The sequence below is a fragment of the Panthera onca genome, chromosome D1 (genome assembly GCF_046562875.1).
Source record: "Panthera onca isolate mPanOnc1 chromosome D1, mPanOnc1 haplotype 2, whole genome shotgun sequence".
Lineage (NCBI taxonomy): Eukaryota > Metazoa > Chordata > Mammalia > Carnivora > Felidae > Panthera > Panthera onca.
In genome coordinates, this window is record NC_138348.1 from 50,544,139 (window position 1) to 50,570,657 (window position 26,519).

General features: G+C 48.7%; 1 protein-coding gene across 12 annotated transcripts in view; it reads right to left on the reverse strand.

Annotated features, from left to right (window-relative positions):
• Window positions 1-37: 37 nt before the first annotated feature.
• The window catches only part of PPFIBP2 (PPFIB scaffold protein 2), a 146,673-nt gene continuing 120,191 nt past the window's right edge, over window positions 38-26,519 (reverse strand). For 7 of the 12 annotated variants that reach the window (XM_081790317.1, XM_060605894.3, XM_060605888.3 and 4 more), the window contains 15 exons: window positions 25,256-25,313; window positions 24,308-24,349; window positions 20,561-20,699; window positions 19,329-19,361; window positions 18,762-18,903; window positions 17,988-18,116; window positions 11,759-11,909; window positions 11,392-11,503; window positions 11,061-11,149; window positions 10,631-10,753; window positions 9,349-9,474; window positions 8,492-8,680; window positions 6,984-7,160; window positions 4,692-4,757; window positions 38-3,413 (listed from right to left, as the gene is read on the reverse strand). In XM_081790317.1, the coding sequence (XP_081646443.1) occupies window positions 3,342-3,413; window positions 4,692-4,757; window positions 6,984-7,160; window positions 8,492-8,680; window positions 9,349-9,474; window positions 10,631-10,753; window positions 11,061-11,149; window positions 11,392-11,503; window positions 11,759-11,909; window positions 17,988-18,116; window positions 18,762-18,903; window positions 19,329-19,361; window positions 20,561-20,699; window positions 24,308-24,349; window positions 25,256-25,313 (1,648 nt within the window). In that variant the 3' untranslated portion in view covers window positions 38-3,341. The other 5 variants (XM_081790318.1, XM_060605890.3, XM_060605896.3 and 2 more) reach the window with 3 other exon arrangements.

A 26,519-nucleotide genomic window follows, 5' to 3' on the forward strand; every position in this document is an offset into this window, starting at 1 on the left:
GAGACCGCCTTGCTTGGGAGGCTCAATTCGTAGCTTTTCCCATAGTTTAGTGAAATAAGCTTCAGTCCAAAGCAGACAGCTCATGAGATGGGGCTTGTGGGACACCTGCTAGGCAGTTTTAGAAGGTTAGAAGGACTTGGCCAGCCCTACATGTGAACTGTTCTCTGTCCCAAGGAGGTCAGGACTGGCAAAAGTGCAGGGGCAGAATTCCAGAAGAATCCAAGTGGGGTCACGTCAGCTTCCAATCTGTCTCCTGAACACCCCTCTTCAGAGTGTTCTGTGTTTAAGGCCAGACCTACTGGAGGGCCTAGGGACCCTCCACGTGCATCCTTCCTTCCTTTGTGGCAGACCCTTGAAGTGGGAATGATGTTCAAATGTATTAGGGTAGTAGTAAATCCACAGGGTAGGCAGGCTCCAGGAATGCTGGACTCCTGGGCTTTGTGCAACAAACACAGGCCAGGGCTGTGGTTTTCCTGGCATCCCAGTGTGGTGCCCAGGGTGGTTAATATAGCAGCTTCTGAATTTGCAAACAAGAGTAGGCTCCAGGAGCTATTCCTTAAATCCTTCACGTTGCTAAACCCAAATCATACAACTGACCACGATGGCCTCTGCTGTTCCTGGCCAGGCTGATATGCTTCTCTGTTACTGTGAGTGGGTAGAACCTTTCTGCACTTTACTTCTCATCATTCTCATAACAAGCCAGAGATTCTATGGGGGGAGTTATTCTCCAAGTTACAGAGGAGAAAACTGAGGCTCCAAGATGAAGTTATTGCCCCTAGGTCATTCCAACAGGAGGTGGCAGGGGTGGGCTTCAGATCCGGCTGTGTTTAATCCAAGACATTCCCTTTCTACAGAAACTGGATGGTAGTGTTGCTGCAACCTGGTGTCACCATGTGTGTGTGTGTGTGGGGGGGGGGGTACAGGACAAGGGAAAACGGCTCTAGAGATCTCACTGAAGTGCAGCTATGCCCTGCCTACAGGGATGATCCCCTGAGGGCCAGTAGGGGTGCCACGGTGGCGGGGCTGGGGGCGGTGAGCCTTCACTCATTTGTGTGTTCAGCACCCCCTCAGCAAATCCCCTACTTGGGGAAAGATACTCTGCCAGGCGCTATAGGGTGAGGAAGAGCCTACTCGAAGATATTTTTCTCTAACACACATCTTCCCATGCTTGTCCCCTGCTTTTACTAGTCCCCGCCTGGCCACCTGTGTCTCCAAGATAAATCACAGGGACCTGGCTCACAGGGCCTTTCCTGATCTGACCCCAGCTGACTTCACCAGATTTTTCCTTCCCTGGGCCTCCCACTTTTACCCCATTCTGTGGCCCAGTGGTTCTCAGCTAGGGGGCAGTTTTGCCCCCCCCCCCCCCCCCCCCCCGCCCCAGAACATTTGGCAAAGTCTGGAGACATTTTCGGTTGTCACAATCAGAGGCGGCATGCTGTTGCCAGACAGGGATAGAGGATGCCGCGAAACCTCCTACAACACACAAACCAGCCCTCATCACAACAAATTATTCAGCCCTAAGTGACAGCAGCACAGAGGTTGAGAAACTGTTCTCTGGTTTTAGCAACTTTGGGCACTTCCTGGGATGTGCTGGCATGTTCCACATCCATCTGCCTGGAATGCCTTTCCCCTCTGGCACCCTTGGGGAACCTGATTCATCTCTGAAATCCAAGTCATTTTCAGTCCCCTCCCCCAGCTCTCCATTAAAAAGGACACCTTGTTCTTTCAGGCTGTAGAGACTTCTACTGGAGCCTCTGTAACTTTCAGCGCACGCTTGTTTGAAACAGATGTGCACCCCCCACTAGACCATCAGCACCCTCAGACAAAGACCTTGACATTCATGCCTGTCTGTATCTGTAGCCCTTCTTAGCCTGGCATGGAACATGCTTAACCCGCACATATGAAGGGGTGGGTGGTTGGGGAACTTGGCAGCATGGAGCCCCTAAGCAGTCTAAGGACCAGCATTGGCTCTTATTCCGGTCTGTACAGGAGCCCACGCATAGGAGGTTGCTTGGTGAGTTTGTGCTGAGAGGCTATGGAAAGGAAGACACAGTACTTCAGGGTGAGCCAAGAAGGGCTCAGGCTCAAGGGCAGACTACACAGTGGGACACAGGGACCTCTAACCAACACATCAGTGAAGGCTTCCTGAAAGAAGTGGTGTCATGCTGGGTCTTGTGAAGGGGACCACGGGGGAAAAGTAGGTCCCACGGTGGGGGAAACGCAGAGACACAGGCTACAGAGTGGCTTCTGAATGGCCTTGGGTGCTAGCAAAGGCTTTTGAACTCTACTCTGGCTTCTGGAACTGAGGCGTTCTGAGCATAAAGGTAACAGGATCAAAACAGTGCTTTGGGAAGGCCACTCTGGGGTAAGGTAGAGAACCTTTGGAGGGACCAATTGGGAGGGTAATGGACCAAGGAGGAGACCAGCGTTGGAAATCAGAGGAGAGAGGAGGCCCAAGCCACCACAGGGAGGAAGAGGACAGGGCTCTACCAAGTGGGGAGACCGTTTGGGAGGGACAGTATGGCTGGGGCATGTGGGGTGAGGTAGGAGACACCCCAGGGGAACAGGCTGCTCTGGGAAGATGGCGAGTGGCGGTGGAACCGTTGGTTTGGGGGTAAGCAAGCACTGTCCACTGGGGGGAGCCATTTGATCAGACAACCGCACTTTGGAGCCTGTGCTGCCTGTCAGCTAGGGTGAGCTTGAGTGCCTGCACGTGTTAGAGAGGTCTCTGCTCTGGAGGAGGCCCAGCACTGACAACCTCTGTTGCAGAGGAGGGTAGGATGAGGGCAGTTGGGGCAGTGGGAAGAGAGGCTCCTTCCCTGCAGTCACCCTGAACACCAACGCCCTAGCCAGGTTCCTGTGGATGAAGTACTCCCTGTGTGTGGAAGCAGCCCAGGAGGGGCCCCCTTTCATTCCAGCCACTCCAGTACAGCCAGAACATTGTTTCAGGATTTTCTTAACAGCAGAGCTTTTATGAACTCATTGCCCTTTCCCTTTGGTGTTAAGAACCTCCCAACTGTCTCAGGGAAGAGCGTGAGCCATTGAATCGAGTCTGTGCTGATGTCTCACTGCCCTCCCCACAGAAGTAGGGTGCAGTCCACGTATAAAAGTACAAAAGGTATAAAAGCTGTGGTGAAGAGCACAGTACAGTTGAAAACATGGGGCCCCCTGGGCCCACCCCCTGACATCTGTTCACCACTCTGCTCGCTCCTGTCAGCACCCACGTTCCAAGATGTCTTGCCAGCCCGTCTGGACTCTGCGGGTGGCTGTGCCAGCCCCCCTTGAAGCAGAGACTTGGGGCCCCCACACGTGCCTCTCTGGCCTCTTGGCCATGAAGAAAGTCATCTCCAGTCCTCAGGGTTGGGAGCCGCCAGGCGAGAGTCGTTCAGCAGCTGGTCCTGGCTCAGCATAGTCTGAAAGGACACGGGCCCAAGGGGTAGTTGAACAGGGTTTTGGTCAGGGCTGCCCTGTGGCAGCTACATGGGAAGCAGTGGGACACATTGGTGTGGTCCCATCTGACACTAGCACCCTCTAAGTTCATGAGATCCAGGACCCCCACATATTGAATCAGAACAGACAGCACTATCAAGAATATGCACTGCTCATACCTTAGAGGTAAAATTGCTATTTCAAGACCACCAAAGGCCTACTAGTGGTAATGAGGGCAAGGTTGGGTGCATTCATTTCAGTGTATGAGCCAAAAAAAAAAAAAAAAAAAAAGTTAAATAAAAATGGTCCCATTTGGATTCAGGGAGATCACCCTGCCTCCCCCTCTACTTCAGTCTTGCCCTTGGATACAGCCTTCTTAATGTGCCTCGATAGATAAGTGAAGGACAGTGACAGGAGCCTCAACATGGACAGATGATACACCAGTGGGCTCAGTGATGGGACCATCCAGGGACTAATGGGCAGTTGGAGGTACAGGGCCTCAAAAATGTGAATCTTCGCTGTGGATGGTCTTTTACTGCCAGCTCTAGCCTGCCTACAAGCCTTGCAAGGAGGATATTATGAGCTCTGCTTTACAGATAACTAAGCTGGGGTGTGGAGAGAGAATGCCTTGCCTGAGGTTCCAGAGTTAGTAGGAGGCAAAGCAGGGCCTTGAACCAGATTGGCCTCACTCCAAAGTGGCTCACTCCTCCCCAACACCATGCTGCCTCCCTGTGATACAGCTTGTCCTCATGAGGCACATCAGGACATGTTCACGTGCCCATGATATCCACAAAGTCAGAAGCCTGACAGGAAATACATATGTCGAGGGTAGAGAGGGCAGAACAGTGTCCAGCAGGTCTGAGATGAGGCCCGGGCACCAGGCTGATAGGCAGGTGACCCAGAACTGCCAAGCACTGTGGTTTCCTCACCAGCCCTGAGCCTGGGAAGACAACTGAGACCCGGCACACTTCAGCTGGTTTCAGCTCAGGGCCCAGGACCTGTCTCAGTGCCCCTAGCAACTCAAGGCCCAGCTCAAGGCCCAGCAGCAGGCCAATGGAGAAGCTTCTGGGCTGCTTTCTACCACAGAGCTGGCTCCACCTCAGGCCACCATGCCGAGCACCATCCTGCGGATCCCTGGCAGAGGCACTGATGACACAGGTTCAGGGTGGGGTGGGGGTCTCAGGCCTTGTGCACCACTGTACCAAACTCACGGGGCCACCCCGGCACCTGTCCTGCTGTGGAGAGAGGAGTCAGAATCCTACCGTGAGACGGTGAATGTCTTGGGAGAGGAGCCCTATCTGCGTCACAGTGCCTTCCGAAGGCGCCATCTGTAAAATGGGCGGCAGCCTGGTCAACACACGTGGACTCAGCTTGTGATTCACAGAGATGGCATGCAAGTCCTGTCCTGGGGGAGTGGGCGAGGAGGGGGACAGGCTTGAGGAGTGACAGGTGGGCAGAGCACATGCTGTTTCTGTCCCTGGGAAGGGCAGGGCTTCTGGTCTCCCACACAGCCGTGCGCACACACTCCTTTGGGCCACGCCAGCACCGGCACTGGGGGCACACGGGAAGAGGGCACAGATGGCCTGTGAGAAGCAGCCCTTCCCTTCCGCACACGCTCAGTGCTCCAGCTAGCTCCAGGAGCAGGGAGCGGCAGGGATGAAGGTCTCGGGATGCTGAATACAACCACAATTTCCGGTGCCAATAGGACCCTGGACAGGTACAGGTGGGCACCTTCAGGGAGCTGCTCATAGACCTTCCTCACTACCAGGGGCCTCCCTCGACCCCTCCTCCTCAGGTAATGCTGGTCTGCTCCTTCCTTAAGCCTAGTTAGACACCGTAGATCTAGAAGCATCCTCTGAGGGATTTAAGTACAACCCTTCATTTTCTAGGTGGGAAAATTGAGGCCCACAAAGGGATACAGGCCTTGCCTGAGGCTGCACAGAGATCTAGTGATCTAATTCCAGGTGGGGTTTGCAAACAGGCACATGCAGAGATTCTCTCACCAGAAGACTACAGGAAAAAAGGGCCCAAGCCTGCCCTGGGGCTCTATGACAGCAAGGTCCAGGTACCCGCCCTAAGGAGCACCTGTCATTTCGTGTCCTGGGTACTGGGATCAAGCACCAGCCATGCCAGCTGGAGAGTTTGTCCAGTTCTCACTGGTTGACTTCAGTGAGGGGGGCGGGGGGACAGCGGCAGGAGGTCATGGCCTGTGGTCATCGGCCATCCCTGGGGCCGCTGGTAGTTTCAGAAGCAAATCTTGGCATTGTCTCCATCTGGGACAGAAGCAGAGTGCCCTCAGTGGGGCCATCGAGCCCTGCCCCTGCCGCCAGTTACGATGCCACTGTTATTCTGCAGACGAGGTCCAGGGGACCCGGCAGGGCCAAAACCTGCCCCAGGGCAAACTGGAATCTCATGAGCAGGAATCCAGACTGGCAAGATGTGTCTTTCCCTCAGTCCCCGTCCAGACAAGGCCCATCTGGAAGAGCCATTATCAGTTAGCCAGACTCTAAATCAGGAGGACAGGGCTGTTCCATTTCTGCCAACAGACAGACCAACCCCCACGCTGGTTATGGGCCCAGCCAGGCCAATAACAGAGAAGCTGACAAACCACACAAAAGAAAAGAGGCTATTATCAGCGAGGCCACTTTCTTGTCTCCCCCCACTCCCCCCAGGTGGCTCATGCCTCTGAAACAGAAACCAACTTTGGGGTCTGCATGACAGATGTGACCTACAGTCAGCACAAGGCTTTCCATGGCTTCATAGAGGGAGGTGGGTGGAGCCTGAAGTGAAGAGGCCATGGACCCTTCTGAAGAATACGGGGTCCCTCCTTGCTCCAGCCCCCTTGTCCATGACACTTGGCAAAGGCTGAGTGCACCTGGCCAAGGACTGGCACGGTGCTACCAGCTCTCAGGCCATGCCGTACACAGCACTCCCTCTCCAGCTGTGCCCAGCTCTCATCCCCCAGTGAGGTTAGAGCTACACGGCCCTGTTTGCTTTCTACATAAATATTGTTTTTATTACCAGAAAGAAGCGACCACCTCTGTATTAAGGCACAACACAGTTACACCATCACTGTGGCAGAAATCCCTGCTGCTGTCCCTTGGATCTCAGCCAAGACTCTGTGGCCACAGGCCTAAGGCACTTGAGATCGCCCCTCAACTGGAAGCACAGTGGAGGGCCCGAGAGCCAAGCCTCTGGGAATCATCCGTGACCTCTGGACCAGTGTCCAAGTTCGTGTGTTTCCACCGGTGCTGAACATGGCCATTAAGAATTACAAAAATATACAAGCATCTTTGTGTCTTTCCTCCCGAGTCCACCTCTGGCAACAGTCCCCAAAGCCTGGCCCCTTAGCAAAAGTGCAACTCCGTACCCTGGCCACCCTCAGAGTTCAAAGACACTGGCCTGGGGTACACAACAGCTGGAATGTTCTCTGCGAGGCATGCACAGGTGCAGGGGGTGAGGTGCAGTTATATGGTGACACACGCAGTGTTACTGTGAAGTTCTTGGGTGCACAGAGAAGACAGGTAACAAGGCCATCAGCTAATCTGTCCCACCTGGTCCAGCCCATCCAGTTCAGGGGCATCGAGGGGGCTGAGGCCCCGGTAGCCACTGTAGACCCTGTGACTGTCACCAGCACTGTCGCTGGGCTCCATTGGGCAAATGTAGTCTGTCGATTCATCGAATTTCTTTTTTCTTATGTTTCCAAAATGTGAAAATCCCAGTTTCCTTGGCTAAAACACAACAAATGTGAGATTATCAAGTCAGTGTGCAGACAGGACTCACAATATGGTTAAGAGCAGGCCCATGAGGAAAGGAATGAGGCAAACTACTTCTAGAAAAAAATCTCAACAAAATAGAGCTCCCAGCTAGGGACAGGCAACAGATAAATAATCTCGAACGAGGAAGGAGAATCTTGCTCCTTCAAGACTGTGTGCGAGAAACCCAGGTTCTGCTGTCCCATGAGTGACATTCTACTTCCCCCCCGGGGGTGGGGAGGCGCCTAGGAGCTTCTAGAGGGTGCTGAGGTGGAGGACCCGTCTCACACAGCTGCTGCATCAGCTGCTCGCAGCGCCCCCTGCCCTGGGGAGGCCATGCTGGAGAGCCCCAGGTGGCCCTTCCTGCTTGCTCTAGCTTCACCCAGCGCTACTTCTGCTGGTATCCCCCAGACACACTTCTGGTCCTGCTCCCTTGGGGAAGGAGGTCTGTGTGTGACTTGTAGCTAAACCTAGGCATCACCGTGCTGCTGGGGACAGGGCCAGCCTGGCCTCCAGAGATTCTGTCTGTGGGTCTGCAGTCTAAGAAGGACACGGTCTGAGGACAGTGCGGCTCAGGCAGTTTCTAATGGGCTTTGTGAGATTCAGAGACCCCAGTGAGTGGTGCTGGTGCCTGTATAATCTCTGGCCCCCTGGGCCGCTGTGTGTTGGCCACCTCCACAGCACAGGCAATCACGGCCAGTTGTGAACAGGAGCGCTCCCTGTGTTGGCAGGACAGCTGTTGTTCTTCTTTTTTAATGTTTTTATTTATTTGGTGGCGGGGAGGGGAAGAGAGGGAAGGGGACAGAGGATCTGAAGCAGGCTCTGTGCTGACAGCAGAGAGCCCAATATGGGGCTCAAACCCATGAACTGTCAGATCATGACCTGAGCCGAAGTCAGATGCTTAACTGACAGAGCCATCCAGGTGCCCCAGGACAGTTCTCAGACCCCATGGCACACAGATGAGCCTGACTGAAGGGAACTCAGAATCATGAACTCATCTACTTGCAAGATGAGTCAAGGTGGCATTGGGGTAGAGGACAAGTGCCAGCTGCCTGAGAAGAGATGCTTCCTGGACATGGTGTCTGTGCAAAGAAAATTGTACTCTCTTCCTTGGACCCGGGTATGGCAGGGAACTGGCCTAACAAACACGGACAAGGAGACCGAGCTCTCGGGGCAGGACCCGAGAGAGCCTCCTCGTCCAGGCGGCACACGCTGGTCTGGCTCCAGGCACTGGGCCAAACTCAGTACAACATGGGTGCTAGAAGGCGGGCCCCTGTGACCACCCCAGAGAGGGCCTGGCAACTCACCCGGACTTTGGCTGTGGTGGTCAGTGGTGTGTAAGCCGGGGAGGCCATTTTCTCTCGCTTTTCCTGTTCAGCCTCAGGACCAATCAGGGCATTGAATTTGGTGGTTAGGTGACGTCTGAGGAGCGTCTTCTGCGGTGGAATATTGAGAAGCATAGCCAGGGTGTCCCCAGTGAAGCGGGGCTCCAGGATCTAAGAAGAAAGCACAGACAGAGCCACGCAGTGATGACCACAGATGGCTCCAGGTGGCGACAGTGAGAAGCAGGCCTCCGTGGGCCCAGGGGTGCCTCCAGAGCAAGGGCTGAAGCTTATCCACTTGTCCTGTATCCCACTCCCCTCTCTTTTCCTGGCACAGGGCCTGGCTACCACATTTGTTGACTGACAACCTCATTTTCACAGGCCAGCAGAGAGCTGTGACTCTTTGGATAAGATGGTCTCCCAGGGTCCACTCTGACATCTGAACCATCCCTTCATTTCCCCACTGGCTTTACCACTTGACAGATCTGAGTGACCATCATGATCATATCGTGGCAAGCAGGAAGTTACATTTTGGTGGCCAGCCCCTCACTTCCCCAGCCGCTGCATCACTCTAGGTACAGTCTGACATGCAACCCATTTGTCCTGGGAATCCTCTGGGTCTATTGCTACAGAAGTTCTTCCAGAAACCATCCTGTTTCCATGAGGTATGTTAATTCCCAATTGCAAATTATCAAATATTTTGAGATTTCAATTGATGCAAGCAAGGGCTATTTTTTTACTAGGATTTATGTCTGGCCATTGAGAAATAAGTTTCTGAATAGCCCAGAAATAAGTTTCTGAATAGCATTCTGAATGCCAAAGCAGGCTAAAGAGCCACTCACAATGAGGCCTCCATGGACACCACTCCCACGAAGATTGGGCGCGTACTCCGCCAGGTCCACAGATCGCAACCACTCCATCACCCTGTGGTTAGACCACTGTACAACTTCTGAAGGAGAAAGGTTACTCTGTGAGAGGGAGAAGGAGAGTGAAAAAGTTAGGTCTAATAGGTCCTACCTGTGGTCTTCTCTGGGGGCCAGCCCCTGCGAATAAGCCTGCCTCAGATGCCTGACCAGAAGGCAGCCCTCATGCCCAGAGACCCAGGCAGCCATCCCAGCCATCCGAGAGCCTTCCCAGTTTCCAAGTAGTAGAGCTTTCACAGAATCTTGCAAGCTCTTCTACACTGAAATATCTGATGGCACAGAATCCTGAGACTCCCTAATCATCTGGTTAACACTGGGACCAGTAAATGAAGGCATGGAGTCATTCATTCAGTAATTCAACAAAACTTTAAAGAGGACTATCATTTACGAGCCAAGTGTTTTACAGACAAAAGATCTCCATGGCGTGGCCAAATGTTTTAGGGGAACACACATTAAGACGCTTATACATAAGTGGCATCTTGGTCTTCAGAATGTCCAGCACCGTGCCTGACACACAGAAGGCATCCAAAACATATTTGTATTCGACAAAAACGAAATGGAAGGTAGGGGTAGGAGTTTCTAATCCCTCAGGAAGCAGAGTTAATCTTACAGCAGGGTTATACTAGATCCTAGGAATATAGCAGACAGGGCCCAACAAGCACTCTGAGGTAATATAGAACATTATCAGGCACTTCTCCAGAATGAGGGTTGCTGTGTTTACCTATGTGACTTCTGCCCTAGCAAAACCTGCACAGGGATCCCCTGTGCACCTGGACTGGAGGTCAGTTAATTTCATATCTGCAAGTAGGGGGATCTGTTCTGAAATGTCTGGTTCCTTTTCTCCTCCGTCTACTTTGACCCCATCTGTCTGTTTTGCTTTCCCCTCCTTCTCCTTTGCTCCACTTGCTCATCATCTTTGATCACTGCAATGGCTTTGAAAGACTTGCTGTTATCGCCTCTGGCCCTGAGCATGTGTCCCCCCAAGAGCGGTGGGAGCTTGGAGGTCTAATGTCCGTTGTGGGACACAAAATGCAAGCAACGGGTGTTTGGGGCACCATGTGGCACTAGCAAAGGGAAGAATCCTAAGCGCCCTGGTCCGAAAGGCAGCCATGTTGCGCTGAGGTCATTCTTGTTTTCTCACACCCAATCGTGCATGTGTCCTGACTCAGGGTTACCGGGATAGGTACTGTCCTCTCCTTACCTCATCAGCTGGCCGCCGGTGTAGGCAGTGGGGGTTGAACTTGTTGACATGTAGCACATGAATGGCACACTTGATGCTGAGATGATGTAGTTGGCTCGTGACTTTTAAGAAGAGGAGATCATTCTGGAAGAGAAATGTTTTGGTTAATAAACCCGAATTTCCAAAGTGACTAAGATCCTTAAGTTTCCTTCCCAGACCACACACAGACAAGTCTACCACATCTCAGGAAGGGGCATGTGGACACAGCAGCTTTTTGTAGCATGGTGTTCGTACTCTGCTACTTCCGACCTCTTCTGTGATGAACAATACTATTTAAAGACCCTAAGAATATGAGGGAGGAGGTGGAATCAGGTTTAAAATAACTGCTGTGGGGATACCTGAGCTGAGTGCTTGCAGGGACAACTGAAACACTGAAAGGGAAAATCCTCACCACAGTCAGATATTGTAGCATTCGCCCATCAACTCTGGATTCATGAAATTGATCTTTGTATTGGGGTAAGCCAATATCATCAAGCCAACCTACAGAAACCAGAAGAAATGGGTGTGTTAGGGCTCCTAAGAATGGGAGACCATACATGCAAATAAATAAATAAAAAGCAACAAATCATCATCTTGAAGTGCAGCTGTATTCCCCATAAGGTTTAGTAATCTACGTGCCTTTCCCAAGTAGATTGCAGTCTGTGAGCCACATACTCCCAGGGAAATGCTTTTTTACCCTTAGGAGCTACTGGAAACATATTACATATACTGCCGGTCCTTACGTGTCACCCAGATGTGGTCGAGCAGTGCGGACTTCTCCTCCTGCTTGGTGTTGATGGCTTTCACTGCTAAAACCAGCTTCTTCCGGTGCAGAGGTTGCTTAATTCCTAACTCCTGAAATTGAAAGATGAAGACAGATATGAAATTCCAGCTGGCAGTTTGACCCTCAGAGGGCGTCATGGAAGTCCACCTGGGGACCCCTGCACAGTGCAAGGGATCAACCTGCAGTGACAGAGGAAATCTCAGCCTCTTCCACCCACCCTCGTGTGTGTGTGTGTAAGGGCAGGGGATAGAGAAGTGGGGGCCTCACCTTCCCAGACATTGGTTTGAGGAGAAATGGGAACCTCCTTCCCAGGACTCAGCCCTTACCTTTTCCATGTCCTGAGGGGTAGCTGACAGTAAAGTGTGGCCAGAAGTCACCCACTGCCTGGCAAAGATCACGTACTGACCCAGGCCGAAGTCCTCCAGCCACGCACACACACGCTCTGTGCTCCACTGGGCAAAGGGGGCACCAGCGTCACTGGGAAGCAGGAAGACAACATGTCCCTGTTAGTGGGAGAGCCTGAGGCTGCATCTGAACACAACGGAGCCACATAAAAAAGGGAACTAGGTTTTAAACCATCCCAACATGGGGTCTAGTTGTACAAAATTCCACTATAATTCTCATTTGCGGTAGACTCTAGAGTTTCCTTTGATAACACCTGGTCTGAATTTCGAGTCTGCAGTGACTGTCAGCAGGGGCCAGTTCTGCGATCCCCGGGAGGCTGTGTTTACGCGCCATCCGTCCACTTACTGGGCACCGTGTGCCACAAGCCCAGAGTCACGCTCCATTTGGAGGACGATCTACAACCAATCATGTTATTGACAAGATTTTTGTGGATCAACAGTGTTTTTAGGGAAATGTATAGAAAACTAGGAGAAGGGGGTCAGTTCTCTAACATTAAAAAAAAAAACATTAAAAACAACTTCTAAACAACTAATCCTTTATTAATGAAACACTAGGGACATTCACATTAAAGTCAATAAAAATAATGTTTTTAATCAGGACTAATCACACTGGTCTGAGAGTGCAGCCAGTTCAGGAAGAGAGAGAAAGGAGGATACAAAGTAGAAGGAAAAGCAAGCCACTCTTCTCAGATGAGGTAACTGCCTACCTGGAAAATCTAAGAGAACTCAGTAAGGTGGCTACTTATAAGACACATACATAGTATTTATGGGACTTACAAAATCCATAGCAGAGATACTAACATTTCTCTTAAGGTAATTTAAAAGTCCCACTTATAGCAACCAGAATGCTAAAATGTCCAGGAGTTGCTTTTACAAGCAATGTGTACGTGTTGTGTGCTGGGGGGGGGGGGGGGGGGGGGGCGGTGGGGGGCAGTGCAGGGGGAGGTGGCGACTGTAACACTCAACTGAGCAGCATCGAGTCATGAATAAATGAAGAGCTAGCTCGTGTTCCTAGACAGGATGACTGGGTATTACAAAGCCATCAGTTCTTAAAGACATTAATTTTTCATTTAAAGTGTGACTATAATGGTACACTCAAAACCTCAATGGAGTCTGGGGCGAGGGAGGTTGACAAAGCGACTCTTATGTTCATTGGGAAAAAACGAAGCAGGATTTATGGAATGTAGAAAACCGGAGAGCCTGTAAGGTTCCTTCCAGAAAAGTACCCCAACACACTGGTTAAAAAAAAAAAAAAAAAAAAAAAAAAAAAAAAAAAAAAAATATATATATATATATATATATATATATATATACACACACACACACACACACACACACATATATACATATATATATACATATATATATATACACACACACACACACACATATATACATATATATATATATACATATATATGTGTATATATATGTATATATATATATATTTGAATGCCTGGCTGAGTTATTCTTAAAGTGAAAGAGTTAGAAGACCAGAATGACAAGAAAATGTGATTCTAGGTGCCTTGGGGTAAATGCCAGACAACTGGGAGTCTAGAATCTGGATTGTAATGAGACATGAGTAGGTATAGATCCAGGTTTTGTGAGACCTAGAACTTACAAAATTTGGGGGGCCCTCTAAGAAAAGTACAAATAATGAAACTGAAAAACATTATGAAATCTAGACATATTTTTATTAATTCCTTTATGAGTTTGTTACCTTTGTCGATATATTCCATCCCATAGAAATCAAGACATTTCAGTTTTCCAGTGTGCTCATATGACTCACTTTATAGGAACAATAATCTAGGAAACTATTCATGGATTTTGTTTGGAATTTATCTTTTGCTTTCAACGAATTACCGCTTTGGGTATGATCTGGAATTTTGTTGTTGTTTATTGTTAATGTGAGAATACTTTCAATTTCAAATGTGCATTTTATCACTTTTCTTTCACATTCTATTAGTTTTTTATTGCATTCCTTTTCTGGTTTCTGGAAATTGGTAAAAATGGGTATTTGATATACCAGAGGAATATTTCAGCTCTGAAGGAAAAATAAGTGTTTTTGAGATAATTTGAAAATCTCGGTCTTGTACACATGTTCAGAACCTTCTAAAAATCTGGTGCTTATCTTCAGCAGAATTCCCATGTCCCTCTTTGTAAATGGTCTCCACCCTCCCACCCCTGGGTTGTTCTCACAGTAGCAGACCCTGATTCTTCTTCACCTTCTTCCCCCTTCCCAGCCCTGCCCCCACCCCAGGTTCTCTCAGTTCCGGGGTCGCCCAGGGCCTTAGCTGAACAAACTTTTAAGTCATTTAGAGAGGACAGAGAAGGTACCTTTCAGACACAGCCAAATCCCTTGCTTTACTGACATGTTCCAAAACATCTTTCCAAATCGCAGTTAAAACGATGTAACAAGTTATCAGATATGCCTTCCCCATGAAAGAGGGAGAACATATGAAGTATAAGCTTCGTTAGTGCATTTCTGCCTAGACAGAACTTCTCTTTTCCCTAAGTGTCCAAGAGAACTGAATCCCTTGCCTGGGATTTTGCAGATCTAACAACTGGAAAAAGTTTTCACAGAATAGCTTCTGGTTTTATACATCTGAAATGTTTCTTTTCCACCACCCCATACTTCTGATACTGAGTGCCAAAGGACACATTTATACTGGGACTCAATCTCCAACTCTGCCTTTTTATATCAGAGTGCATGTTCATACTGGGACATGATCTCCAACTGTGCGTCTTTGTATCAGAGTGCTGGGCAAACTGGCACATTGGGAAGTAGCAGTAATCCTGGAGCCATTTTTATATTGGACAGCTAGTCAACTAAACATGAAGTGAGTGCAAACCACATATGCACATCCCAACAAATCCAAACCAAATGGATACCCAAAACTCAACTTCCCCTTAGCCAGGTCCCCAAAATGCCCATGCTGCTCCAACGTCATTTGACAGAAGGCAATATGTAGACAATGGGAAGGTTGGAGTAGAGTTGGCAGTCCCAAACTGGACGTGTTAAAATACCTTAGGAAAATTTTGCGAAACCCATGGCAACACCAGCACATTGACTAGACTCTCTCTAGATACTAGAAGACACTCAGGTGCAAGTAAAGGACCTTGAAGCTAAGGCTTTCTCACATTCAGGATAAACCTGACACTGACCATGAATACAGGAGAAAGGCAATAAAATAGTCTGATTAGAAACCCTCATAAAGCTACAGTTTCAAAGGGCAGTAGACTCAGGAGACCAACTCAGAAAATCCCTGCACAAAGATGAGATCCAACCATGTGATGGAGTCTGCCTGACTTATACATTACACACTGCTGCTTTTTCTTGGAAAAATAAAATTACCTTTCACCACATACCAAAATAAATCCCTAAGAGAAGATTTGAACACAGTTTTTTGCTCAGTTAAGCATCTGACTTCAGCCCAGGTCATGATCTCGGTTCGTAGGTTGACAGCATGGAGCCTGCTTGGGATTTTTCTCTCTCCCTCTCTCTCTGCCCTTCCTGACTTACCCTTTTTCTCTCTCACTCAAAATAAATAAATAAACTTGAAAAACAAATCGTCAAAAACATTTAATATGGAAGAAACCACAAAGGAAAAGTTCATGAACCTCAGTTTAAACATAAAAATTCCATATATCAAACTGTCAGAGAATAAAGTAAAATTCTGCGAGAAGCCTAAAAAATAATTTATCACAATGAGACATAGCTTAATATCTTAATATAGAGAGAGCAGACAGAAATTTGTCAGACAGACACTAACAAAAATGGGCAAAACAATGCAGACAGCTCAAGAAAAATGACAAACATATGCAAACGAAATTAACAATAAAAATGTAGTATTTTGTGGGTGTGACAGGCACCCTCTATAGCAGTGCCTCCTGGGATGCAAATCAGTAAAACCTGATACCAGAGGAAAAAAGACAATAAAATTCCTTCTTCTATAACCTCAGAGAGGAGTCCTATAAAGTGTCACTATCAAATATGATACTTAAAAAAGAAATATTTCATTAGGAAAAGAAAGAGATTGGGGCTGGAGACTTGCTGTAACAAAGTGTTTTTCCTACAGGGATGTTGTTGGCGATATTTTATAAGGCTATACCGAAACATCTATAAATACCAGAGGACCTTAGCTTCTATCAAGTTTCTGCTTCCGAGTAATAAAGTTCTTTCTTTTCTACCGGCCAACACATGTTGTTACCACCAGCACTGGTAGTATAAATGCAGCAATCTCCTCAGGACGTCATTTTCTTTCCCTTCATCATCACTGTTCCGGTTAACAAAGCACAAAGACATTCAAACAAAGCAGCTCTGTGGGTGGAAATGCCATTTTTCCTTCAGCAGAGAAAGTTCCTGACTTCGGTTACCCCATCCCAAAATGGTTGCCCAGAATGGCAAAATGGGCCCCCTAACTATGCAGTCCTATGTTAAGAAAAAAGGGCTGAAGGGTCTTAGAAAAGTTCTTCTACCCCTGCCAGTGATTTCCCTTCAAGAATCAACCCTAAAGAAATTGCCAGATTTGGAGCCAAGGTTCATCATTCAACCTTACTGCAGATTGTTTTTTCATCTCTGAAGAATCAAAGATGTTGAAGTCTACATTTAAAAATTGCTAGTACATTGGAATGCTCTTGGAACGTATAAGCTTTCTCTGGCTCACTTTTTAAGGGCTGTGAATTGGTCTCTGCCTTCTCAAACCATGTCCTTAGATTCTCTTGCCTTGGAAAGCTAGCATTTACTGAGCATTTACATTTGATTAGAAGGGTAAACACCAACACCCTGATCCTCAGAGAGCAGAAACAGAAGTCTACACACCCTCACACTTCTCTGCAAGGCACCTGGAGAAGACGTCTGAGGACGCCACCAAAGTGCGAGTGGATGTGGAAAGGCCCCGTGTGCACCTGCAAAGCCTATAGAAGCCTGAGGGTGGCAGGGTGGGGGGAGTGTGCATTGGTGGGTTCCCTTCCTTGGGGGTACAGGTCTGCCAACAACATGATGCTTTAGGGAAACGTTCTTTGCTCATCATTGGGATCTAGGCTGTATTGTTTCTGAGAATTGATATCTGAGTTGTGCACATCTTACCACCTGCACTCGGCATTGGTGTGTGGCAATCTCAGAGGGATTAAATATGAGAGTTAATGTTACTTTTCACTGGTCAGATTTAAAATGGCACAATCCAGTCTTGAGGAAGGCCCCCAGAAGCCTGATCTTGGCCAAATAACTCAGACTTTAGGAGAACATTGCTGGAGACAATACACTGTAGAAATTGTCTGCTGGGAACAGAGGATATGGGAAGGGATTTTCCGAAAACACAGGAGTGAAGATTTGCCTGGGCAGATCTGAAGGGGGGCATGCTTTCTCAGAATAGGGTGACCTAAGGAAAGGGGGTAAAGCTAGTAACTGGAGGGTATCTACTAGGGAAGTCCAGGAAAAGTGTAACTTCTTTTAATGCTTTTTTGTTTGGGCATGATGGAAGAGTCATGTGAAAGTTCCCATTTTGATTCCAGTGCCCCATCCCCTCTGCAACCCCCTTTAGCTAACACCCTTCAGCAAACTGCGGTGCTTTGTCTTAGGAGGGATAATGGCAACAGGCCAACACCCTCCTGTGGAGGTCTGTGTGGGAGGGGGACTGACCCAGAGAGGGGTGGGAGACAACGCCCTTTCTCAGATTTCCTAGAAAAAGTGGACCCATGAATGGCAGACCACTGATGCTTGGGTTAGATGGGCAGTGGTGCATGTGATCCTCACAAGAACTCTAAGAAAATACTTCTTTTTACCTCTCACTTCACAAATGAGGAAAATGAGGCAGAGAGAGGTTATATAACCTGGTTGAAGGCTCACAGCTAGGAAGTAGTTGAGCACATTCCAACTCGGGTCTATAATTCCAGAATCTGTGCTTTCAATGGCTGCACCAGTGTGCAAGGCACAGAGCTGCTGAGGTCCTCAGGGAGCCCAGAGGGCCCCCACCAGCCACCTTGGTTTGTAGGGAGCCTTTTGCCTTTACCTTAGTGTACCTGTAAAACATGAGCAATGTCTACTCGTGCCAAGTGGGAAAGGTTGAGAAGTTTTGCACTAGAAACTCCTGCCTTCCACCTCTGGAGCATTCAGCACCCCCTTCCCTCTCCACCCTGGAGGGAGGTTTACCTTTTCTGACCCTTGGAGTCTCTGGTCCTAGAAAGCCTTGGCCCTGCGGTTGCCCGGAGCCCACCGCGTCGAAACTCTGCCATCCCCGGAGCATCAGTGTTGAAATTTCCTGACTGAGTTCTTCGGATTCTATGTGGAGAGGAATCCATGGAGACTGTCAGGGGACGGCCTGAAAGCATGCAGCCAGTGTACCAGCCCCCTACACAGGGCCACAGCAGCTGGACCCAGGACTCTCCACAGCACTTGTCCCCAGTGCCTCCCCAGAGGTTAAGGATCATGACTTGTGACAGCTCCCCAGACCCAACCTCCATTTTAATTCTGCCTCTGGGTTTCAGGGCACACCATATGGGGTCAAAGTGAGGAATGATGCTTGGTAGGAGGCCCCAGTTTCTGCCTCATTTCACAGACTGAGTCAACTGGGACGGCAAATCTTTCTTAAGACACAGACTGACCCCTCAGAAAAAAGAAATTGGTCTCATCCAAGTGTCTCTCCCAAAGTACATTGTAGTGTAAACTACAGAGAATGCACTCAGGGTTTGTGGGACAGACAGATGCCTGGAATGAAGGACATGTAAGGCAACTGCTACATTTAATGAGTGCTTTCATAGTTCTCCTCCTCTGGGGCCTACAAGATAACTCAAATCCTTCTAATGACCATTCTGTTTTTACTGCTGTTTCAACATCTGATTAAACAGGGGGTTATACAGTTCTTTGCCCATTCAAGAAGAATGCTAATTCTAAGCAACGTAATTATAATCACGACCACCAACTTACTTTCCCCAGAATTTCCTGATGCCTTTGGGGCTCCGTTTACCATCTGGCGTCAGGGGAGACTGGGGGCTTGAGTCAGTGCCCGATGATGTGGATGAGAGGTCATTGGCCACAGCAGTGTCGTCCCAACCACTTTCTGTGTCTCCTGAGATGGGAAAAACAGAATAGTGTATCAATGAGAGGAAGAAACGGGTCCTCTGGAGACCTCCTCCCCAGGCCCAGGCCATCCTTCAGTGGGAGCGGGGAAGAGTCTGCCCTGCTCTGCCTTCAGGGAAGCACTTTACATCCAGATCTCAGAGACCAGCAGGGGGGTCAGGCACACTCCAGATTCTCTGAGGACTGGCGAAGTTAACGTTTCAAATTTGGGTGAGCTAATGTCTTCAAGTGCTAAAGGTTTTGGGGGTCCAAATACTTATGGATAACTCCAACAAGGAGCTTCCTCTTTTTCCAGGGGGAGATGCGGGAATGCAGGCAGGAGGGGGACATGGCTGAATGTTCCAGAAGGGGAGGGTGTTAGGGTAGGGAAACTAGGGCATCTTACTCTCCACCTCACCTGGAAGGGTACAGTACCTAATACGGGGGCACTGACACTCCGGCCACGATCTCCAGCCAATCAAGAAGTAGAGAAGCCACATGAAGAAGCAAGAGAGGCCAAAGTCCAGCCCAACAGAGTTATAGGGAAGCAAAGAAATAAACAAAAGAGTCATCGAGCAAGAGAGAAAAACTCAAACAGAAAGAAAAACAATCCCATGAGAAAAGAAGGGGGGAACAGGGGCTGAACTTGGCCCACAGGGTCAGTGCAGTGAACGGAGGCCTCACACGAGGGGCCAAATACTCCTGGGGCCACTTCCTGGCAGGCTGAGGTATCCACACACACACAGGGAGAGGGGGGGACAGTGGCAGGGTCTGATATACTGGGCCACGTGCACCTCTTCTCTTGTGTGGGTGCCAGTCTGATCACTTAGATCAGACTAGAATGGTCCAAAGCCTTTCCAAGTCCAGAGTCTCCGTATTATTAGGACACACTCATTGAAGAGCTTATTTGGAGTTCCTACAGCCAGAGGCAGAACTGGCCAAGGGCAGAAGCTGACACATGGGCTGGCTCAGGGAACAACCAGGAAGGAGGGGTCAGGTAGGGAGAGCTCTGCAGGGACCAGAATGTTCCCTTCTGGGCTCCACTGATCTGTTGTTGTTGAGGAAAGATGGCCTACTCTGCATGAAAAGCAGCAAAGACCTCCATGGTTCCAGGCCCTAAGCACCAAAACGGTACCTGTGGATGGAAACCCTTGCCCATTGGCCACTGACTCCATTTCCCTAAGGAAACACTCTCCCTTGGAAGAGCACATAATATCATCCTAATGGTAATAGGGAGGCTGCAAGAGGAAGGCGGAGACAGGAGAGCAAAGATCAGGATGACAGAGGAGGAGGGGTGGAGTGAGGGACAGGAAGGGTGCAGAAGGGGTCTAGGAGGAGGGAACAGAGGAATGATGGGATAAGAAGGGCCAAGAAAGGAAGATTGGAAGAGGGAAAATGGGGATGGGGTGGAGTGCTTGTGGCTGGAAAGAAAGGGTGGACTCCCAGCCTGGGTTTCTGGCACTCTACAGTGTTTACCAAAGGAAATAGTGTGCCCAGACAAGGAGTCATTGTCTCAGCAAGTGACGCCACCCAGAGGGACAACTTATCTCGTCCACCCAACCCCCGCTCCCACATTCTCCAACCGTGGGTGCAGGGACCTTGGGCAATAACGGAATGTGCCAAGGCCACTGCTCCAGGGGCCACCAGCCCAGGGCCTGGACACTCACTCAGCCTCAGCAGGCTGCCCCCTGTGGGGTCGGGCTGCGAGGCCATGGGAGTTGACTTGGCAGCCTCTCCATTGGGCGTAGCTCCCGAAAGCTTCCCAGGTAATGTGGGGTATTTGTGCTCTGCCAGAAAAGGGCCGTCCTATTGGAAGGAGAGAAAGAGACATGTTGAATCAGCTTATCAGGCTCAAAATCAAACCCAGTTAGGAAATCTCTGGATACAGGCACCGCTTGGCTTTCTAAGGGCCATTTTTCACTCAGGTCAACTCAGAGACCTTTCAAAGATCAGTCAGTCCCGGAAAGGGGACCAAAGTTCTGAGAAAGGGCCATGCAATGAGACAGGGACAGAGTCAAGCTCAAATCCAGGGCCGACTGCAGTGGACTCCAAACAGGAAGTGGAAGCATCTCGCAAAGGAGGCCTTTGCCATTTGGCCTAATGCTTGAAGGCTCAACGAATTACAGCCATGAATTATCCTTTGGGTGTTTTGAATATACAAACCCAAATTCTAATAAAAGTATACCTATTATATATATTGATAATACAGATCATATACATTAATTATATCTATATATTACAATAAGTTATCTTGAAAAATAGCAGATTAAGGCAAAGTGAGAAGGTACACACAACTCGGGAGAGAAAACAGACCAGGGGTCTCCATGCCAACAATTCCCTTAGGAACTTAGGATCATAGTTTGCCCGAGGTTCAGCCCCGGTGCAATGGCCTTGCGCACGCACCCTGGCCATAGAAAGGGTCCCAAAGAAACAAGATAAAGGGAAAGAAGTGTACTTATTTGGTTAGGAAGGACAGAAGGCAGTCAGAGAAAGACAAGCACCATATAATTTCACTCATACGTGGAATTTAATAAAACAAATGAACAAAGTAAAAAAGAGACAAAAGAAACAGACTCTTAACTATAGCCAACAAACTGATGGTGATGAGAGGGAAGGTGGGTGGGTGGATGGGTGAAATAGGGATGGGGATTAAGAGTCCTGTCATCATGGTGAGCACTGAGTATCATACAGAAGTGTTGAATCACTATATTGTCTGCCTGAAACTAACATAACACTGTACGTTAATTATACTAGAATTTTTTTTAAAAGAAGGGCATAATGCCCCCTAAACCCACAAACCTAAGGGAAACCCAGTCGAAAGCATGTCAGTAAGAACAGAAAATGAAGCAACATTACCAAGGAAATCAACTGTGGATTACTTGATTGGGCCCAGAAGAAAAGTAATACGCAAAGTTTGGATTTCACAACTGACAAGTCAGAAAAGTAATGGAGGGTTTAATGGCTGAGACATCTTTTGAAGTTTCATTCAGTTAGAAGCCAAATGTCCAATGAATTTCTGAATTCAGTGTGCTTATAAATACATCATCCTAGAAACTGAAGTCTGATTCCCTCACTGAACATGGAGTGGTAACCCCTTATAAATAAATAAACTCAGAAAGGAGACATGTGAAAAAAGTAGACTATATTTCCAAGGTATTCTTTTTGTTGTCGTTTTTAAGTTTATTTATTTATTTTGAGAGAGACAGAGACAGTGAAAGTGGGAGAGGGGCAGAGAGAGAGGGAGATAGAGAATCCCAAGCAGGCTCCACACTCAGCATGAAGCCTGATGTAGGACTTGAATTCATGAAACTGTGAAAACATGACCTTAGCTGAAACCAAGAGTCAGGTGGATGCTTAACTGACTGAGCCACCCAGGTGCTTCTTTTCAAGGAACTGTTCAAGAACTGGCTCGTGAGGTGGAAATAACCAGAGCCTTAAGAGAGGGACAGTGCATGCTTTTTACGTTCACGATGACCCACAAGGTAGAGATTGGACCTGATCATACACTGGCAAGACCAACAGTTTCCAAATGCTAGTCTGTGTACCAACTGCTCCACAGTTACCTGGGACACTAATGAAAACACCAGAGATCTCGGGTGTACCCGGTCCTGGGAATCTGCCCCTGTGGGACTGTACCCCAAGTGTCAGTATTTTTATTTATTTATTTATTTTTTTAATTTTTTTAATGTTTATTTTTGAGACAGAGAGAGACAGAGCATGAACAGGGGAGGGTCAGAGAGAGGGAGACACAGAATCTGAAACAGGCTCCAGGCTCTGAGCTGTCAGCCCAGAGCCCGATGCGGGGCTTGAACTCACTGACCGCGAGATCATGACCTGAGTCGAAGTCGGCCGCTTAACCGACTGAGCCACCCAGGCGCCCCAGTGTCAGTATTTTTAAACTAGCGTTTGAGATTACTCTGATGCACAGTCAGACCTAGAACCACAGACTGTGGGGAAGGCAATGTTCAAAAGGTTTCGTGAACTGTGACTCCAGGTTCCCATCACACAGGAAATATGGAGCAAGGAAGGGCTCTCAAAACCAGATTTCTGGTTGCACCATCACATATGCTCCCCGAAGACAGGACAAAGATGACCACGGCTGCAGACGTGGGCTGTCCTGGGTGCTTGATGGGGAGCTGGGAGGAAAGGGACACAACCTAACTCAAGGATGGGCCATGCAGACCTGTAAGAAAGACAACAAAGGAATCAAGGGTAACAGAAAGGGCTCTCAGCTCTGTTCACCCAAGAAGGAAACCTGGGAAGGAAGTGCTCGCTGCCAGAGGAGGTCAAAGTCAGGATAGGCCACAGAAGGAACAGAAGAATAAGCCTGGTTGTGGGGGTAATGGAAATCCCAGACAGGGGGCAGTGTATAACTGCTCAGCTGCCTTAAGTTAGAACAGAGAGGGTAGCACACCAGAGTGACACAACACAGACTTCACATCAGACAGGACTCAGGCAACTCTCTCTCTCTCTCTCTCTGGAGCCTCCCAGAAACTGTTTCGTTGTTTCTAAATAGGGAACAATTCCTGCCTCAGGCTGAGCACACCAGGACAGTACATAAACAAAGGTACAGAAACTATCACATTCCCCAGGGTTTGGACTGACAGCAGGAACTATAAGAGCAGTCCCCAGCTCAAGGAAGGCACCAATTAGACACCATCTAGAATATTGTGCTCAAGAGTGGACCAGGCCACAAGCTAGAGAAACTAGTGCTGACCCTAAGGAGACGGAATAGAAACTCGGAAGGCTTGTGATCTGTGCACGTGAGAGGGTGTTCAAGTCAGAGAGGGCCTGAGGGACTTTGATTCTGGAGCAGTCAGCAGCAGGGGACACTGGTTCCTTCCATGGGCTCAGCTGGGGGAGAGCTGGGATCAGAGGACGCACGTTCTAGGGAAGTCCAGAAGATGTATCTAATAGAGCTGGGAAAAAACACAGGATGTGTCTTCTGATGTGATGAGCTCTCAGTCACAGAAAGCAAGTGCCAGACAGCAACATTAGGGGATGTCATAGGAAGATTCTTGCACCGGTCGCTGAGTGTGCCCCTGTGTTTAACCATGACACATCAGCACAGAAAGGATGAGAGCTGTCACACTCCTCTGATTATATGTGGAAGTCATAACATTCCCCCTTCCTAGCAATCAGATCTACAATGCCTTGTTAAAGATGGGTTTTTCCTGAGCCTGTAAAACGGAGATAATAATAAATCCTATCCACAGTCAGTGAGGTGAAATCACATTACACAGCGGGGTGCACATAAACAGAAAATGGTAGAGGAAGCTTTGTCTTTCCTCCTGCACTCTTACCCGTTATGATTAACATACTTTACAGTTACAAAAGCCGTAACCTGCTAAATGAAAACACACCAGCAGACATGTGACCACAGATGCATGACAGGGGGCATGCAGTTAATATACCTTGGGTTCTATCACTGGGGAGAGCTGGTTCCCATCGACACACTATGCAGTGGCAAGAAGGATTTCACACATGTGGAGAAAGAGAGGCCAGTGTTAGTCACAAACAACAACTCAGGACCAGCTGCCTGCTTATATCTGCAGGGCTCGTTCCCTCCCTCCCCATCTTTATGTCAGGTAATCACCAGCCATGATGGAAACACAGGCCACTGTCCAAGTCACGGACAGATGTTCTGGACAGCTGCCAGCAATCTGACCAGGAGGAGCAAGAGGCACAGGACCACAGGAACAGAGCCACTGAACGGGCCCAGTGGCCCCTGCCAGCTCCAGCCTTCATGGGTTTCCACTGTAATTACCAGCACTGGTACACTGATCAGACCAAGGGACCATAGGCAGCAGGGCTCCATTAAGGTGCTCCGTCAGGGAAGGACATCCCTGGTCTCCAGTGACCTTGCTCAAGAACCAGCATAGGGGTCACCCACATGGTCAAGGGCCACCCTCATATATGGGGCCACAAAGCTCTCCTCATATCTTTCTAGACTCTCAAAAAAGCTTCCTCTCCTGTCTTCTAAATTATCCCATAACTCACTCCTGGGCTCATCAACTTTATTCGCATTACTTCCTCATTCAAAATCTCTGCAATGCTCCCAAGTGGCTCTGGGGATATAGAGTCAGGATTCAAGACCTTCCATGGTTTGATCTGACTCATGGCTCTAAACTGACATCTTCCTGCTCCCTACACCTCAACATCTCCATCAACTCCAGGAAGCATTTCCTGTCCTGCCTCTACAATGCCTTGGGCCACACTTGACCGGTTTTCTCAAAATGTTCATGTAATTCCTGTCTCCCCATCAGCTTTAGAAAAGCCTCTATAAAGTGGGACCTGTACATCCCAGCACTGCTGGGTAAGAAGTGACTCAGGAGTCTTTACGGAGAGGCTGACGGGCTGACCTTGTCCACAGGTTCACTTCTCAGGTCTTCTAGACTACAAGAGAGCTTTTTCTGAGCCCTGGAAAAAACACAAAGGGAACAAAGAAACAGAAGGAGGTGCATGGGGTCAGTCATGCAGAGGACATTCCAAGTGTTTTACCAATGTCAAGTGGGTTTAGGGTCAAGTTCAGAAAAAAACCACCCTCTAATCATAACCATTACATAGGAGACTGGCCCATTTCAGAGGACAGCCTGGTCAGACAACATGTTGCCGAGGGCATGAGAGCATCATTTAAATCCAAATCAAAAGGCCTTGGCATTTCTGAAAAATCTAGAATACACTCAGTTCTATTACATCAATGGGAGCTAACTGTTACGTAGTCATAAAAGACAACCTGTAGGGTCAAAAGAGAGGAAAGGTGCCAGTACTGTCTTGTCTGTGAGTCTAAGATGGAATCCAGGGAGGAGGGCGCTGTGCCACATTAAAGATGAGCACATTAGCCAGCCACAGCTCCAGAGCACCACCTGCTAGGATCTTCTCACCCTTTGCTCTGGCTCTGTATGCCCTGACTAGTCTGCTCAGGGGAATTTGCTTTCTTAGAGGTTATTTTGCAGCAAAGGGCACTAATTATACAGAGAAGAGGCAATGCCACTGGTGGTCACAAGGGTTACCTTGTGATAAGTCTCCTCAGCAATGATAGTTCTCTGTTTAGGTGAATAAAGCAGAATCTCTTGGTACATTGGTTTCTTGTGAGTCTGGTCAGTGTGAGTTAATCAGTGTTGACTTCCTCTTGAGTGAACTCATAAACTGACTGGCCAACTGCCGTCGCTGACACTGACATTTTTCTCTAGGGCTGAAGGCTGAGGGAAACAGTGGCTCTCTAGAAAGTGGGGTCCTGAACACATACATTCTGGAGACTCAGCAGCATTCTAGAGAAGCTTCTGTCATACTTAAGGCCAATGTCTCCAGACACCTTGGCTGAAAGACAGCCTGCTCTTGACAGTAGAGCCTCTAGATCTCCATCACAGGGGGCCCAACTTGGAAATGTTCTAAATTGTTGACATAGAGAACTAGAAATAGGTTCATTTTGTAGTGAACCAGGCAGATGGCAGCCAGGTAACCCCACAGGCCAGTGCATTATAAGCTCATTGCCATGTGAAGCTTCCCCAAAGCAACTGGACCAACCTCCCTATAGGAGAAATGGCTCTCCCTGGGGAGCCTGGACTGTCACAGGGCTCTAGGGCTCCTGAGAGCAGGAAGGACTTTCAAGAGGGTCTGATAAAA